This window comes from Channa argus, chromosome 7 (genome assembly GCF_033026475.1).
Source record: "Channa argus isolate prfri chromosome 7, Channa argus male v1.0, whole genome shotgun sequence".
NCBI classification, from domain to species: Eukaryota; Metazoa; Chordata; class Actinopteri; order Anabantiformes; family Channidae; genus Channa; species Channa argus.
Window position 1 is genome coordinate 8,372,835 of NC_090203.1, and position 17,280 is coordinate 8,390,114.

The 17,280-nt window shown below is 38.9% G+C and overlaps 1 protein-coding gene across 2 annotated transcripts; it reads left to right on the forward strand.

The window, feature by feature from the left end:
• The first annotated feature begins 76 nt into the window (after positions 1-76).
• Positions 77-17,243, forward strand: mtf1 (metal-regulatory transcription factor 1). 2 transcript variants are annotated; one of them, XM_067511354.1, is made up of 11 exons: positions 77-183; positions 2,031-2,561; positions 5,281-5,519; positions 6,160-6,291; positions 6,972-7,045; positions 8,053-8,186; positions 9,881-9,961; positions 10,104-10,206; positions 11,044-11,705; positions 12,076-12,145; positions 13,801-17,243. In XM_067511354.1, exons 2-11 carry the CDS (start codon positions 2,079-2,081, stop codon positions 14,280-14,282), a joined length of 2,460 nt encoding a protein of 819 aa, XP_067367455.1. In that variant the 5' UTR covers positions 77-183; positions 2,031-2,078; the 3' UTR covers positions 14,283-17,243. The 2 variants fall into 2 exon arrangements, with proteins under 2 accessions (XP_067367455.1, XP_067367453.1); XM_067511352.1 differs by lacking the exon at positions 77-183 and having other exon boundaries at positions 196-2,561.
• The last annotated feature ends 37 nt before the right edge of the window (positions 17,244-17,280 follow it).

Consider the following 17,280-nt stretch of genomic DNA (forward strand, 5'->3'; position numbering starts at 1 on the left):
TCGAAAAGTGAACGTGTGAATAATTTATTGCGATACTTAATGTTTTAATTTAGCATTGTTTAATTTCCCATGATTCATCACGAATAACGTTAGCTGATAGTCTGACGTAGTATGTTATCCTAGGGGAGGGCATAGGAAGAAAGTGCTAAACATCCTAGGGATAAGGCTTGCATTTTAACGCAGGTAAATGGATTTCAATGTCATTTCATTTTAGTATAATAAGTTAAATGTTCTCATGCCATCTCTTAATAATATTGAGCTTGTTTTACCTTCTGCATGGAGGAGCGGTTTTATCAGCTGTCGACAGAAAAAAAAACTACCGCTACTAGCTAGCTCCCTAGCTTAGCTATGAGCGAAATTGTTGCTAGCTAGCAGAGCTATGCATATGTAGAGAAATAAGTAATAACGCTAGTTGATGTATCTTGCTAGCTAGTTTGGTTACCATTCGTTCATTTAGAAGACCCATCTGGGGCTCACGGGCTAAACACAAAAAGGGTTTTCTCTGCCAAAAAAAGTCACAAAGCGATAAGAAATACGACCAAATTGTGGGGTCATTAAAAAAAAAAAAGCTAGTTACATAATGTTGGAAATGTTTGATATGTATTTGTAGCAGCTAGCTATGTTAGTGGCCAATCTGAAGCTGGTAACGACGAAAATGTTGCAATGAAATAACGTCAGTTGGGCAATGAGCGTGTGGATTGTCTCAAAGCCAGCTAACAGTAGGTTACAATAAATGTGGTTAAAATTACTGTGATATGGTAAACTTGGTAGTTACTGCGTGTTTATCGTAGAACTATGCTCCTGTCAAGCGCGCAGTAAACGGTAACTAGCTAAGTTAGCCGCATCGACGGTCGTAGAAAAGTTGACTGACATCTTCGTGTGAGTGTGTCAGTCGGTGGTTTGTTCTTATTAAAGGCAGCCAGCGGAATTTTAATTAGTTTGAGATAATCGCTCACATCAAGCGTTAGTTCGTTCACTAATGTTAGCTGAGTTTGGCCGCTGCTGACGCGTGACTCGTGTTATTGAAAACAGAAACTTCTAGATCTCGATAGCTTGGTTTACTCTGAACTGATTAACACGCGGAAGTCTGCGTAGATGGATGTATTTGTATATGTATTCAGTGTTTGTCCATCGAGCCAGTTTCCAGACTTAACGCCACACAGGCCATTTGGTGATCTTGCCTAACAGAACAGGCTGCGCTTTCTAGAAATGTGTGAACCTGTATCCTCCCCATACATGTTGTACAGGATTATATGAAGAATGATGAAATACATTTTTTTTTTTTTAGAGTAGTAATCGTTTTTCTTTTCAATACAAGAATTTAATTCCATGGCTAATTCAAACCTCCCAATAAAATCCAAGTTCACTGAATATAGTATTACGTTTCAGTGTTAACTCCTGGATTTTCATTTAATTTCTCCTGCATTATGGAAACTCTGTTCTCGATTTGTGTTCTCTGGATGTTTTTAGCTTTGTCAGCCTGTGAAAAATGCCTAATGGATCTGGATGATCTCCCAAAATAAATAAATGTCACGACACAAATCATGCTTGTAGGTACACCTCATGAATACAAAATTTAGATGAGCACACAAAACATTGCGGTTTTGTTAAAACAATTTGAAAACCGAACTCCAGTATCAAAGTTTGATTGCACATTATTGCGCACAAAAAAAAGTCCAACATTAGTGAAAATGATAAAACACAAAACACAGGCTGTGTTTAAGTGGACAGGATGGAACATTTTCTTAAAAGCCCAAGCTGAACACTTTTAATTGGGCAGTACTTTATTTTGAATGTATTGTCACTCCTCTGAGCTGTGGCTATATGAGGATGTGTCCAAACCTCTCCCCTGACATTAAGCATATTTGTTCAAACTAAACATGGGAGAAGCAGCTTTCAGCTAAGCAAAAAACAAAATAAAATCTCCAGAATGTGAACTCTGATTTCAAACATTTAGACTTTTCTTAGATATGCTTTTGTTTTTTGTTTTTTGTTTTTTTTGTTTGTTTGTTTTTTGGCTATTTTACCAGTCTGGGCTTGCAGTCCTCCTTGCCAAGGAAGGAGAGGCATCAGGGACCATGAGTGAGAATGGCCCTCATACGGAGGTGCCTGTGTACTTTAAGGTAGGGGTGGATCACCTGGAGCGGGAGGATGAAGAAGAGGAAGAAGAAGAAGAAGAAGAAAAGATCCACTTTGACAAAGATGATGACCTGACCGCTGAGCCCTCATCGTCGTCTGGACGGGTGTATGACCGCACCACAGTGCTTATTGAACGTGATCCCATCCGGCTGGATGAGGAGGGTGAGGAAGAGGGTCATTGTGGTGCAGATGAAGATGGAGTCACCTTTTTAACTGAAGGGGAAGGTGATGGAGATGAGGAGGAGGGTTCTCTGGCCTTTATGACCGATCCTGATGGCATGTCACAGGGTTATGTGCATCATACAATTTCTCCAGACCAGATTCAGTTCACAATAAATCCAGGATCTACTCCAATGCCACGCAATATAGAGGGGGCCACACTCACCCTGCACTCAGAGTGTCCAGAGACCAAGCAGAGAGAGGTAAGCTTTAAAAAGTACTGTACGTTTCTTCCGCGTGTACTGTGAAAGGTGGACAGCTACTACATATTGGTGAAATGTCTATCATCCAAAGAAACAGATTACTGATTATAAATTTGTTAACAAACTGACAAGAGAATTGCAAATAAAACTCCACTATAAAACCTTTCTCTGAAAATTTCTGTTTTAAGGAATTTTCTACAAAGGAACAATAAAGTATTATTCTATTCCATTAAAAAATGCCCCTTTGGCTTGAAGTTGCATGATGTCACCTTAATGTGCTTGGAGGTCTTTCAAACGGAGTTTCCCCAGCAGCTTGGCCATTGCAACACATGACTTAGCACAGTCACCCACTCTTCCTCATACCCATGTTCCTGTGGTGAAGATTTTGACACTTATTTGTGGAAGGGGTACTTCTCATCCAAATTATCTGCAAGTGGGTGTATTTGCACATTTTCAGTAGTGATGTTCACCATATTAATACAAAAGCAGGCAGACATGGTCTATACTGTCAGAATAAATGTGAGAAATGATCTGGGGGCATTGGTGCAAACAGAACTTCTTACATTTATATTAGCAAAGTAGATATCATTCAGTTAGACAACTTATGGATTTTAGGTTTGTCTGATTCCTGCAAGGTGTTGGTAAAACAGACTTTAAAGCAGCGGTTTGTTTTTTTTCTGCAGGTCTTGATACAATATTTCGGTAGCTCAATGTACATGACAAGTTTTGGTCAATACAGTTCTGGTTTTGCTGTGCATGTCACATTTTACCTGGAGTTCACCTGCACTATGAAAAATTGGTGACAAGCTGTTGCTCTGTGCAAAGTTTGGCTCTTTTTATTCATAAGAGAGTATCCATCTGTCACAGCTTAGCAATGGGCTAGTATCAAGGAAAACAGAAAAGAGGAAATTTTACTTGAACAAGAAAGTTTGTTCTTTCATAGGTGCCTCACATTATTACTGAGAAAACTTGGGCCGTGCACTGCATATTTTCTTCACTTTTGCACGTGACAAATGTCACTTCTTTGGACCCTCACCAGTTTGCATCTAATTTTTCCAACAACTTGCAGTGATGGTGATCACCTCCCCTTTTAGGTCAAAATTATTTAACAAGCGGCTTAGTATAACACAGTACTGTTTTTGTGAGTTCATATCCCTTTGCTTCTTTTTAACACAGCAGCATAGTGTCACTAAAGAAACAAAATATTAAATATTATGGTTTAATATAAATATAACGAGCAGTGTGTGTTTAATCTTTATGTACCTAAACATTGGTTGTCTTGATCACATCATTGTGGTTGCATTGTTTATTCTGCATTATTGCCATTGTTATGAAGCCATGGTGCTACAGGCACAGGAGTGGTTATTTCCTAGAATCAGTAAACAGAAATTTTAAGGCTCTGGTTTAGCAGGTGTCAGAAAAAAAATCCACTGACAATAAACTTCAAGCAATTACTTATTTGTTGTAAATACTTAAATACCCATCTGATTTGTTATGGGGTTGTATTTTCCACTGTGTATGTGGGAGACCGAAGCACACAATGCTTACTGGAATGACTGAACGGATGGTGAAGAGAGTCACGATGGTGTGGGAGATGAATACAGCACTGAGCTTGTGCGCTTAAGCAAGCAACCCATAGTGGCTTTCCATGGATGTTTGCTTAACAAATGATCTCTCCCACATCCTTCAAATTAATGCCGTTATTCTACTCAATACTCAGATATGTCCTTTTTACTGTAGCAGCTAAGCAAGTTTGTTCTTTTCATTGTTAATGTTACTTAATATGTTTGAGTATGTGTTGTGAATATTAAGCATGGAGACTTGTTGTCTAACTAATGCATTACTTATTTGACCTGGTGACTAAGGTGCCAGTTCCGGCCCCATGAGGAATGTTTAATGCTGTGAACAAACTCATATTTCTGTTTAGAAATAATGAAACATTCAGATGAATTAGCAGGGGCATTTATAAGTTGTTCACAACTATTTGTTTTTTAAAGTTAGGGCTATTTAGACCTTATCTCAGTTGTCATGCTTCCAGTGAAATTAACATCAAATTTGGGCAAAACCTTTGCGAAACAAATGCTGATCATTTATGTTTTTCTCAAACTTAATACGTCTTAGATGTTTTTTTTTTTCATTATTTTGTGTAAACCTATCATTCCAACAACAAAAAGAACTACCAGAACTGATACAATCAGGGCAGGGCATGCAGTTTAAATATTTTTTAAGAAATTCTCAGAGGCTCAGGCCAGTAGGTTACAGGAGTATTATAGTCAGATAAAGGGGGTTCTCTTTCAAGCTGGACAACCACACACTTCCATGTTTTTGCTTTGTGTTCAGTACAGGATAACATTTTTTGAAGAAGAAAACGGCCTGATTTTATTCACTTTGCAGCAGGGATTTTATGTGAAAAGAGAAAAGGACACTGGCAGGCTGAAGTGGAGATTGGACCTGTGAAATTGAATTGGATAGGGTTAGTAATCATTGTTATCCTTTGTGTTTAACTGCCTCATGTGGTGACGGATGGCTGAGTCATTGAGTTCAAGTCTCCCTCTGAAAGGTCACGCTGACAAGTCACTTCATCGTATGGCAGAACTGCTTATTGCTGAGCTGGATTAACAATTTATTTTTCCCCTGTCTATTTGAAATATACATCATAGGCTGTTTAATTGATAAATTCAGTTTACTGTTACCCTAACCCTCCACCTTTCTCTGTCAGGTTAAGCGCTACCAGTGCACATTTGAAGGCTGCACAAGGACATACAGCACAGCAGGAAACCTGCGGACACATCAGAAGACACACAGGGGCGAGTACACATTCGTGTGCAATCAGCAGGGCTGTGGAAAGGCCTTTCTCACCTCATATAGCCTCAAGATCCATGTTCGTGTTCACACCAAGGAGAAGCCGTTTGAGTGTGATGTGCAAGGATGTGAGAAGGCCTTCAACACTCTATACCGGTTAGTCTGCAACATTTGTTATGATACTTTTTTCTTTAGGATTGTGTTTATATGGTACTTTTTGTGGTTTTTGGTATTAAATGTTATATGTGATTGCTCCTGTAACTCTGATTAAAGAAAACAGTAACAACTGTTTTGTAACTTACTTTTCCCAAATCCTGACATGCATGGTCTTGGTTTTTTAATATTTTCAAAAATTTTCTGTCATTTCAAGCAGTCCACATTAAAACCCTCTAGTTTGTATTGTCTCAGTTGCTATGACAACATGCCTAGGGCTTGGTGGAGCTGTTCCACTGCTATCAACTTTATGTCATAGGCTATTACTCAGGACATTTAATCGATGTCACACAAAGGTGGATTGTTTTTTTAATACTATTACTTACTTTTCACTTCTTCCACACCACCCTGACTGTCTTATATGACTGCACTCAGAGTGTGTTCTTTTTTCAGTTGCTTTCCCTGTCTGATTAGATTTTGTTGCCATCAGAATGTGGATTGGACTGTTTTTCATATGCCTTGTAGACATTCTTAAATTAAGTGGAACAGGGATCAACACAGGCTGTTTAATACAACAGTGCTTAGTTTGTTTCTGTGCAAGTCTACCATTTGTGTAATGAAACACACTTGATTGTCTCTGCAGACTAAAAGCACACCAGAGACTTCACACAGGCAAGACATTCAACTGCGAATCGGAGGGATGCACAAAGTACTTTACCACACTCAGCGATCTGAGGAAGCACATTCGCACGCACACTGGGGAGAAGCCATTCCGGTGAGCTTTTCCATTATCACAACAGGTTTAACCCCTAATAGAAGATGGAACAGCAGTGATAGAAATACACAGCTAGTCACAGACCACTCTCTTCTCTCCATTTTTGCAGTATGTTTGCTTGTGCACACAAACACAATTTTAAAGTTTTCCGTATGTAATTTTTACTTCTGGTATCGTTGGAGCGATGGTTTGGTTAGACAGAGGCCTTAAATAGGCGTGAGATCCACTATTTAGCACACAATGTTTCCCTCTGCCTTGCATAAAGTACTGTGGAAACATTTGAAAATAGTGCTATGAACAGTTTTAGATAATTTCCTGCATAGTGTAATAAACAGAACAACACTATCAAATTGTATTGGTTGTGACCATTGCCTTTAGAACAGCACCAGTTATTCAAGGCAAGTAGGCTATTCCAGGCATCTTTGACAAGTTGCCACAGTTGCCACATTCATTGGGTCTCTGGCTGTATGTTTGGGATTGTCTTAAATGTGTTATGATACTTCAGAACAAATTTAGGACAGATTGCATTATGACTAATAATATAAAAATTCTAAAACCTTTGCTCACTGTTCTAGGAGGGGCATGGCTTAAATCTAGATACTATCAATTACAGTGTTTAGAGAAGTTACCATAGTGTATTTGAATCTGTTATGAATTTCTTTTATTGTCCCTACCTTCAGATGTGACCATGATGGCTGTGGCAAAGCGTTTGCAGCAAGTCATCACCTGAAAACACATGTACGGACTCATACAGGTACAAAAAGTGGTTTGTTCATCAACCTTGCTTTATCTAGGTTAGCTTGAACAAGGACATTTCTATTTTTCAGCCAAGCCTAATTTGCATCTACACAGCTACCAGTGCCTCCCACATGTAGTTAATTTGAATATTTAAATCAGATAGATTTTTTCCTGCAGCAAAAAGCAATTTTTTGTGTAATTCTGCCATTACTGTTTTATTGCTTATGTGTAGAAATACTTACGAGTTAGACAGTTGGGGCTAAGTTTTTTTGCATAAATGCTTGTGTACTTGTCCAGGCCAACGAGATGGTCTTCCCCAGGTGCCAGGTATAGAAAAGATAACCAAATCAATGTTTCCCTCACATGCAATAAACTTTGGTTGGCTACCCAAGTATATTTGTACACCCATTTTTAATCTATAAGAAAGAGTGACTCCATTTGCGATCAATTAACTATAAGACCATTTCCCCTCACTCTGCTGCACCCGTAGAGGACTAATAGCTCAGAACAGGTGTTGGTAATTTCAGTAGGTGTCCTCTCTGCATGTTGGTAGAGAAACAGGCTTCAACAAAACACAGTTGTCTATGCCAAAGGTAGTATGTTTTCAATATCGCTCTGTAACAGCTCTAACAAATCAGCAGATGGAATGTCGCTGTAGTCCCAAAACCCTCAAAACAGATTAAGACCTCTGGTAAAACACTAAGCTGATCATTGCATCAGTTTTAGAATCTCCTAGTTATTGTGTTCATATCCTGTCAGTGAATCAATAAAATTGTGGGTCTAATTTAGAACCTTAAACATTTGAAGCAAGTAGCTTTTGGAAAACAAGGTGTACAAAAGTCAGTAGGCTGTTATGTGTAAAGAAAAACAAATGGCATAGAACCAAAATGTAATTTTCTTCTGGTATATACAGGCCTACTATATTTGATAAGCAACTTGCCTGACTTTTTCTGCCTAGTGGTACACATCTGCTCTTGCCTCTTTGTTTTCATCTTCTGTGCATATTGTTTCCTTTGTTCGTAGGGGAGAAGCCTTTCAACTGTCCCAGTGATGGCTGTGAGAAGACTTTTAGCACCCAGTATAGTCTAAAGAGTCACATCCGAGGCCACGACAAAGGACAACCTTTCAGCGTTACCCTCACTCATCCACTATCTGAAGTGAGTCAAAGCACAGCAGCTTCTCATAATGTTGGCACAGTAGTTCTCTGTAGCGGTTCTTAGAATTCTAAAAATTCTTAAAACTAAAGCAGTGGTTATGAATCATGGTCCTCAAGGACCCCTCCTCTACTTGTTTTTCGACTACCCCTGCACTGCTCACTGCTGATCACCTGGATGAGGTGTGATTTGTCAATCAGTAGCTGGGAATTTAAATTTTACTTACTTATCTGAGATGATATCTTCTAATATCTGAACAAATACTGTAGGTAATGACTTGTGGTTAGTTGGAAAACAAGTAAAGCAGGGGTCCCTTAGGACCAGAATTGAGTACTACTGGTCTCCTAATGCCTTAGGCATTCAAAGTACATGGTATTGGGGGTGGGCAAAATCTATAGCATACTCAATGAACTGCAGCTTGTTGTGTATGGTGTAATAAGTAATCATAATGCATTTGCACATCCCTGTCTCCAGCCGAGAGGGAGCAGACAGCTCAGGTAAAGTCAAACTTAGTTTTTGTTTGAGAAAATGCTCCATCAGCCAACAACCAGTAAGAGTAAATTATGTAAACATAATTAAGCCGCATTATCCTAAAACCCTAAAAAAGATATTAGACTATTTGTAAAAAATACAAATACAAAATGTAAAAAATATAGTACTTAGTTTGGGACTGTGGTTGATTAGTCCGGGACAGTTAAAAGTAGCAAATGGGACGCTTGCAGGTCACTAACAAACAACACACAACCTTCACGCTAGTCTAACAAACTGTAAACAGCGATAGGAACACTGTCATGGAGGGGACATTTTAGAGAAAAGAGATCACAAGCCAAAAAGTAACATTTCAAATGAAACCTCACATTGTAAATAATTACTTAAGCCCTTAAGTGAGTCCAAAGTCATTTTACATAATGTTACTTTAAATGTTTAATTTGTCACCTTTGCTGCATTATTCTTTTAGGTTGAAAGTAACTCTTCAGCGCATCTCATTGGTGGAGTGTGTGTGTGTGTGTGTGTGTGTGTGTGTGTGTGTGCGTGTGACTACTATCTGCATGCAGTCTGTATATGTGTGTGTGTGTATACACACACACACATACATACATTTTTCAGGCACAGTGGTAAGAAGAAAAAAATGCGCACAAAATAATGAATTCGGGTATTTATTTCTCATGCATCGCAAATAATTTCTCCTGTATATCTCACTGGGGGCCTCAATTAAAGCCCTCTGGGATGTTCTTCTAACAGGCTGTTTATGCTGGTGGCAAATAAAACAATATATTCCTGCCAATCCTGCCTGTTATAATAGACATTGTTTAACCATGCTATTTTAAAAATCTCAATTATAATAAACATAAGTTTAACACTTTGTTTATACTTTATGAGGGTAACAAACTGGAATTTACCATGGGTAGTCCCATCAGATTGAAACTTAAACATCCCATCAATATATCTCGCTCAATCTGGGGAGGAGGGACAAATAAATGGTGCATTTAGGGACAGTAACGGACAAGTCAGGGCCTTTAGTAAGTCAACAGCATCTGTCTCTGCAACAGCTGGTTCTCTTCCTTCAAGTAAAATAGGGAGAGGAGTGGATGTGGGACAGGTAGTAAAATTTGGGCACATTAGCACGAACGGCTCTCGTATCCCTTTTGTCCGTTAGTGGCAAGTTTAATTAGGACCTGTTCATGTCTTAATTACAGGATGCAAATCACTCGTTGTGCCTCAGTGACTTGAGCCTCATCTCTACAGACTCTACAGAGCTACGAGAGAGCATCCATAATGTAAGTTATCATCCCATTATAGTTGAAGAAAAGCTGTCATTTTGCATTCAAAGTATTAACAATTAAGGTTTTGTGTATGTTGTAACATGTTTTAATGCCTTTAATTCATGGATAAAAACTGTTCATTTTAAATTCATTACAGGCTCAAAATTTGGACCTCAACAACGTGACCCCTGTCAAAATCTTTGAGTTTATGTTCCAGAGTCCTGAAAATAGTGTCAGCCAAGATGATTCACATCCTAATGGTAAGAAACCTGTCAGCAGTGGCGGTTCTAGCTTGTGCTGCTTCAAGGGCAAACTTCCCTTCAGTGTTCTGCTAACAAAATTTAAAAAAAAAAAAGCATTATTCTGCTAAAACTGTTTTATTCAGATTTTGGTGACAACACTAATAAATAATGACTAAAGGCAGTCGTCCACAGACCACAAGGTCAGTGGTTCAATCCCCAGTTCCAGCTATATGTCGAAGTGTCTCTGGGCAAGCCACAGAACCCCCAACAGCCCTTTCCCATCCGCAGATGGACAGTGCTGGTCCAAGCGCGGTAGAAAATGGGGAGGGTTGCGTCAACTTCCAAATCAACATGCGGACAACGATCCGTTGTGACGACCCTGAACTTACGAGATAAGCTGAAAGGACCCAAAAAACAAACTAATAAATAATTATATTTATATAAACATAAAAATATGTATCAAAAGATAATTAAAATAATGTAAAAAGCTAATAAATTTGTTATACTACTAGCATCAAGTTAATAAAAACACGCAAAATTTATCATACATATCCTATATCACACAAATAGAAGAACACACCTATAATGAAGAGAACCTTAATTGTTACAGTATTACTTATCAAACAAGAAACACACACATGAAACAACACAGCTTCAGTGATTAATTACATCCTCATAACAATTTGCCAAACAATGGGATGATTATTTAGATGGTGTACTGACTGCTTTCATATTATTCCTCACAAATAATCCATGGTAGCCTACCACATCAATACCTAAATATGCATCTGCTGGCCAGTTTGTAATGTATTCAGTGTTTTGTTTTTCACTGATTGACTCTATTTCCTTCCTCAGAAAGCCTTGCTGAACCCTTCAGCCTAGAGACCTCCACTCATCCAGGAGTGGCTGATGCCTCGTCTCTCATTTCTTTCTCTATCAGTCCTACCTGCTCATCTTCCTGTTCCCACACAACTGCAGTCATGGAGGCTCCTTCTCAGCTCAGTCAGAGCTCTTCATCTCAGGCCTCCACTTCTGCCTCTATCACCTCTACTGTCAGCTCTGCACCACCTCCCTCTTTCTTGCAAGTAAACGGGCCTCAGCAAATCTCCGATGTGCCTGCTCCTGTCCAAGCACCAAACCCGACCACCTCTCAGCACTATGTGCCACTGCCATCCACATTCCTTCAGTCGGATAGTGCCACCCAGACCCCTGTTATACCACCACCCATCACTGCTCCCCCCCCTGTGGGTGCTGCACTAACTGCCAGTGCACCAGGCACTGCTACTGTGTCTGTTGTTGCAGCCACCACAACAGATGCACTGACACCTGTGGCCCAACGTGTTAGTTTGATCAATAACCCTATTCCCAACCCTGGCCCTGGTCTGGCTCCCACCCCTGCCACCATCACCATCGCACCAACCCAGAACCTGCTGCAGCCCAGCTTGATAATGTCTGACCAGAACCTCCAATGGATCCTCAGCAGTGCTGCCAGTAGCCAACAGAACCCAGAGCAAGCAGTGAGTAATGCCCCCACACATTACTAATAATTCAGTAATAAAAATTCTAATACTAATAAACTTTCTTTATGTAAGAGGATTAGCAAACATTAGTGTACACTTAATAATGCAAAACACTAGACTATAAATATGTATGTAATATTAAATTCAACAGTGGAGCTTTTATAGAAGTGGACAACATGGACAATGTATATGCAGTAATTGTCACAAAATATATCTTTTTGCTAATATTTACTTATTAGAACTCTCTTGTACCAACCAGATGCATTTGATATGGTGGGACATTATTGTGAATCGTCCTCTTAATACATCCTTATAATGGTGTGTCCTCAACATTTTATCCCGCTTAAACTGCAATGTTTGTTTACAGCCACATCAAAGCGCTCCTAAAGTGGAAAAGGTTTTCTTCACCACAGCCATACCAGTTGGAGGAAATGCTGGTAAGTCTGTCTTTATGAAAATATTACACTTGCAGATGTACATACTGTGGACATTGGTTAAAAAAAAGTGCTGTAATGAAATCATGACTTGATTTTGCCAAGCAGTGGAGGACTGAGCTTGAATGGGATTAATTACATAGTAGATTGGAATTTCCCAGTCAATGTACAAGGATAGTATCTATAATATTTGGGGCAGCAGTGGCTCAGTTTGTAGTGTTGCCATCTAACAATCGTAGGGTCGGGGGTTTGCGCCCCGCTCTTCCCGACCACATGTCGACATGTCCCTGGGAAAGACGGTGAACCCCCAACAGCCCAGCTGCATCCCCAGCCACGCGGTCCATCGCATGGTTGGAAACGGGGAGGGTTACATCATGGGCATGTCAACTTGTGGACAAATGATTCACTGTCACATATCCCTGAAGTCGCAGGATAAGCCGATAGGAGCAAAAAAAAAAGTATCTAATAGATATTTTTGTAAAATGAGTATTTAAGAACTGTAATAAGTATTGTTGGGTTGATAGCATGATGATAATTACCATTCCTGTCATACAATATTGCATATTGTCCAGCAATGTTAGGGCCCTGGTAAAAATAACAGAATCACCTTGGACTGGATAACGATTGTTTATTAATTATTAATATTTCATGAATTAAAAATGTTTTCATTTAATTAAGTTTATTGAAATATCAGGGGGGCTTAGTTCAAAAGAGAGACAGCCCAAAGCCCTCAGTTTGCAATGATGTAAGACATTGGTCAGGGAGAAAATCCTAACATGTGAGAAGATGAATCACAGAATGTTGTGTATTGTGGGGTATATTTGCTCAATGAGTAACTAATGCACCTCAAGCTAAATTATTTGCTGATGATGAATTAATCTATTATTCAGCATTGTGTTTTAGCTTTATTGGGCGACTTCACCTATTTCCAACTTGCTTCCAATGGCTTTAGTTTAGAGTGTTAATGCACATTAATGCTTTTGAACGTCTCTCTGACTTCCCTATATTAAAATATTCTCGTTTTAGCTGAAAAATTCCTCCAGATGACATGAACCAGAAGAGTTTTCATCATTAGGAGTTCAGATGATGTCATCTGGGGGAGCTCTGGAAGTTGACTGCAAGTTGACTAAGATTACAAACTCTATAGTTTGACTAACAAGATAAGATAATCTGAACTGAAGGTTTCTCCAAGCGATGTCATCTGGAGGCATTTTTCAGAAGTAGAGAGATGTTCTAATGTAGGGAGGTCAGTTTAGTGGTATTTATGTACATTTACTACCTAAACTAGAACCAAAAGAAGCAAGTTCAATCTGAGTAAAGGCATCCTGAATTATTAGCTTTACAGACCTCTTCTGGAGAGTGATGTCTGGGTTAGTGATGGCATTTGTTCTCATAAAGGTTCACTGTTCAAATGCTGCCAGAAGTGACCATCTGCTTTACATGTGTCTCCATCATTTTTTGTACTAGTTGTGTGGTATCTTGGTCAAATTGTCTGTCTGTACTAACCTTTTTTCAGTTGCCAAGTAATTGATGCCAGCTTCTGCAAAGTTTCTACTATGTATTGAACTCTACCTTTTTATTTATTTATTTATATTTTTAACTGCAGGACATTTGGAAGGCAAGTGATAAAGCTTGCCTGTCATTGTTTTCTGTTTCAGGTAGCTCAGTCCAACAGATCGGCCTCAGCCTGCCAGTCATCATCATCAAACAGGAGGAATCCTGCCAGTGCCAGTGTGCCTGCAGGGACTCTGCTAAAGACAAGAGTTCAAAGAGTGCCTCCCCCATCATTTCAGCCCTAGCACAGCAGCAACCATCAGAGCCCCTTCCTCCTCCACTTTCACAGTCCTCAGAGCTACAACACCATCCAATCATTGCATCTTCATCGTGCTGCCTCCCTCAGTCTTCCTCTAAGGTTGGTGATGCGAGGATGGAGCTGCCCTCTTCTTCCTCCTCCTCAGCTCAGACTTTCTCCACGATAGTCAGCAGCACTGCCACCACCAACCCTTCCTCATCCGATGGGTTAGCCAGTATGGACGTCTCTCACTTCCTCTCCCTGCAGAGCCCTGAGACAGCCGCCAATATTGAGGCACTGCTGCTGGTCGCGGATGACTTCAACATGGCCACTGATAGCAATCCTTAAAAGAGCTGCCTTCTGAGTCTGGCGCCATGTGTGTTTCTGTTGCACCCACTGATTCACAGGCATCGATTTAACCAACATCTCAAGTCACTCTCCTCTATGACACCTCTTCTGTTTTTTCTACATAGTTTGTGAATCAAGCCCCCTGTACCTGCAGTGCATTCTGTTCTCTATGGCATTGCGCAACATATATATAAAAACAAACTATGAATAATTTCCATTTAGTGTGATTGCAGTAGGGTTTTTTCTAAACAGAATTAGTTTGCTATGAAACAAATAAGTGTAGACTTAGCACTGATAACAGAAGAGTTCCATTTTCCTGGTTGAAGGTCACAAACCTGAGTAAGAAACAAAATGTGTCCTTGTACTGTACTATGGATCCTATTAATTGTTTAAAACTGGCATGTAACCGACCAGAATGCACTGTATATTGGAGGAATGTGCTGTAATTCTATTAAGCATTGCTCCCAGCAGGAATTTGAAGGGGTTGCCCCTAATTTGGCTGTCAATCCAATATGAAGTGATTTCCTCAGTATTTAGATCTTTTTTTATGGGAAACTAGTGTAGTTTAGAAAATGTGATTATTCTTTTTTTTACATGTTTTGAGTGTTATTTACTGAGAAAACAGCCTGTGATTGGATCCACCTCTTCTAAGTGAAATTAAGTCAATACATTAATAAGTTGCCTATAACTTAAACTAATTTAAAATTGTATATGTTAATTTATTTAAATACTTGATTCTTTCAATATAGTTATACTTTTTCCTCAAGATAGCAGAAATTATATTAATTTATTCAAATCAATTGTAATTTAAAGTTGAGCTGTTTTTGTTACTGAATTTCTATACTATTAAGCACATAATGGGTATTGCTGAAAGCGAGTGAGAGGAGAGGCTCCAAAATTGGTTATAATAAGGAACTACTGTCAACATCCCATGTTATAGGGTTGTGACCCTCTCAGGGATGCATTAAGTCATAACTGATCCTGGTTCCCATTAATTTGTCAATCACACATTCATTTTCCTGACCAAATGCCCAACACTTGCAGTAGCCCTACATTTTTGCTGCACTGTTCCCTTTTTATTGCACACTAACTTAAAGAGCGTAGTCTGACAGCTTTCTATCTGAGGTGCAGCACCACTACAGACTTTTTGTATACAACTGCTGTAAAGTAGCATTTAAAAGATAGTGTCCTTGTGACCATGTAAATACAGTACATGTTAGTGTAAACACCTTTGGAAATCTTGTAGATTATTCTAGAATTTGTATTTTTGTATAGACCTTTTTGGATTATTAACACTCAGAGTGTGGAGCTAATGTATAGCCCTTCTATCCTTGAATACCCCCCAGCCACATTTATGCAGAAGAGTTTGTTTTTGCTGTGTTTTATTGAATAGTTCTTCAAGCAGCTGGGCTTCTGTACAGTCCCCATAGCAACAATATATATGTAAAACATAGAGTATAATTTAACAGTATTGTTTCACAGGGGACACAATGCAATTATGACAGAGCAAAGGTATTATGCCCTGTATACTAGAGCGTAGAGCTACTTGGCCTTGCAACATTAACTGTTCTGAGCCTCCTTGCCTTTACAGTCTCTACTACAGACTTGCCATTGACATTTCGGCAAGCTCATGTTCAGAGTCTCAGGCAATCACTTCAAACTACAGATTACACTGGGGCAAAAGCATTGAGACAGAAAAGCTCAGTTTTCCTTCATCTTTGTATTTTCCCAGTCATTCGTGAATATGCAGCATGACTAAATATATATTTGGCTGCATAAGAGGTGTAGGTTATGTGATTCTACATTTAATTCCAGGTCCTAGAAGATGAAACTGGGTATTTTATTTTCACATAATTGCCAGGTTTCTCAAAAGCAGATGTGAGGCTCAATTTTTTTGTACTCTTAAAACCTTTCATATACAGAAAGCAGTGTTTGATTTATGAAGTGTGTCTAAATATGAAATTGGCTGCTTTGGATTACAAAATATAATTTACTTTGACATAATTCCCCAGCTGAATGACTGCCAGGATTTATGCTCACATCATCAGAATATACAACCTCATACACCCCTTTTATCAATGAACACAACTATGCAATTTTATGTGAGGTATTCAAGAAAGAAAGAAAGAAAACAAGTTTATTTCTCCCTCCATGGCATGATATCCTGCTAAAACTTTATATCCAGAACTTTAGTGGCAGATGTTGCCTTTTCAGTGCATATATATTATGCATGCTTCTTGAGCGCCAGTATATTGCAGTTCATATCTCACATTTGTTGTGGTGTAAATCTGGACTTTAGTGTGTCCAAGTACTGTTTCTATGAATGTTGCACCACAGCTATCCATTTAAATGCTGTTTTGCCTTTGTGGTAACTAACTGGATTTGTTTGAGTACTTAGTGAGTCAATGATTCTGTTTTAAGAATTATTTTTGGTCAGATGTATGCAGCTTTTTGTTAATTTTCTTTTTTGTTTTTAAGACATGTTGGTACACCTTTCATTTGGGATCACTCCTTTTATGTAGTCATCTCAGCCTTTCACAGTAAAATTTGACATTGGATAATTTGTTAGCTCATTTTCACTAGTTAAACTTTACAGCTGCTAATATTTGTTGTAATCACCAAGCAGAGCATTTTGTTTTTGGCTTGTGGCCCAGGTATGTTTTTCTTGAGTTCACCTGAAACCGTAACCTCGGCAAATCACCAATAGTGACATTTGTTTGGAAGCAGTGTGTTTTAACACAAATGTCTGCAAAGGTTTTTCCAGATAGTATTTAAAAAAGAAAAAAGAAAGTTGTATGCTTCCAAAGAAATGTCTTGACACTCAGAGTGATGAGTTTAAGAATTTTTTTAAGAGAATGTATAATGTGAAAATGTTTGCTCAAGCTTGTTTCATATAAAAAGGCAAAGAACTTTCTGACTTTAGAGCAATATAATACTAATAAAAAAATCTTGTCACTGAAATGTTTGTTTCCTAGGTCTTTCAAAAGGCAAACGGTGG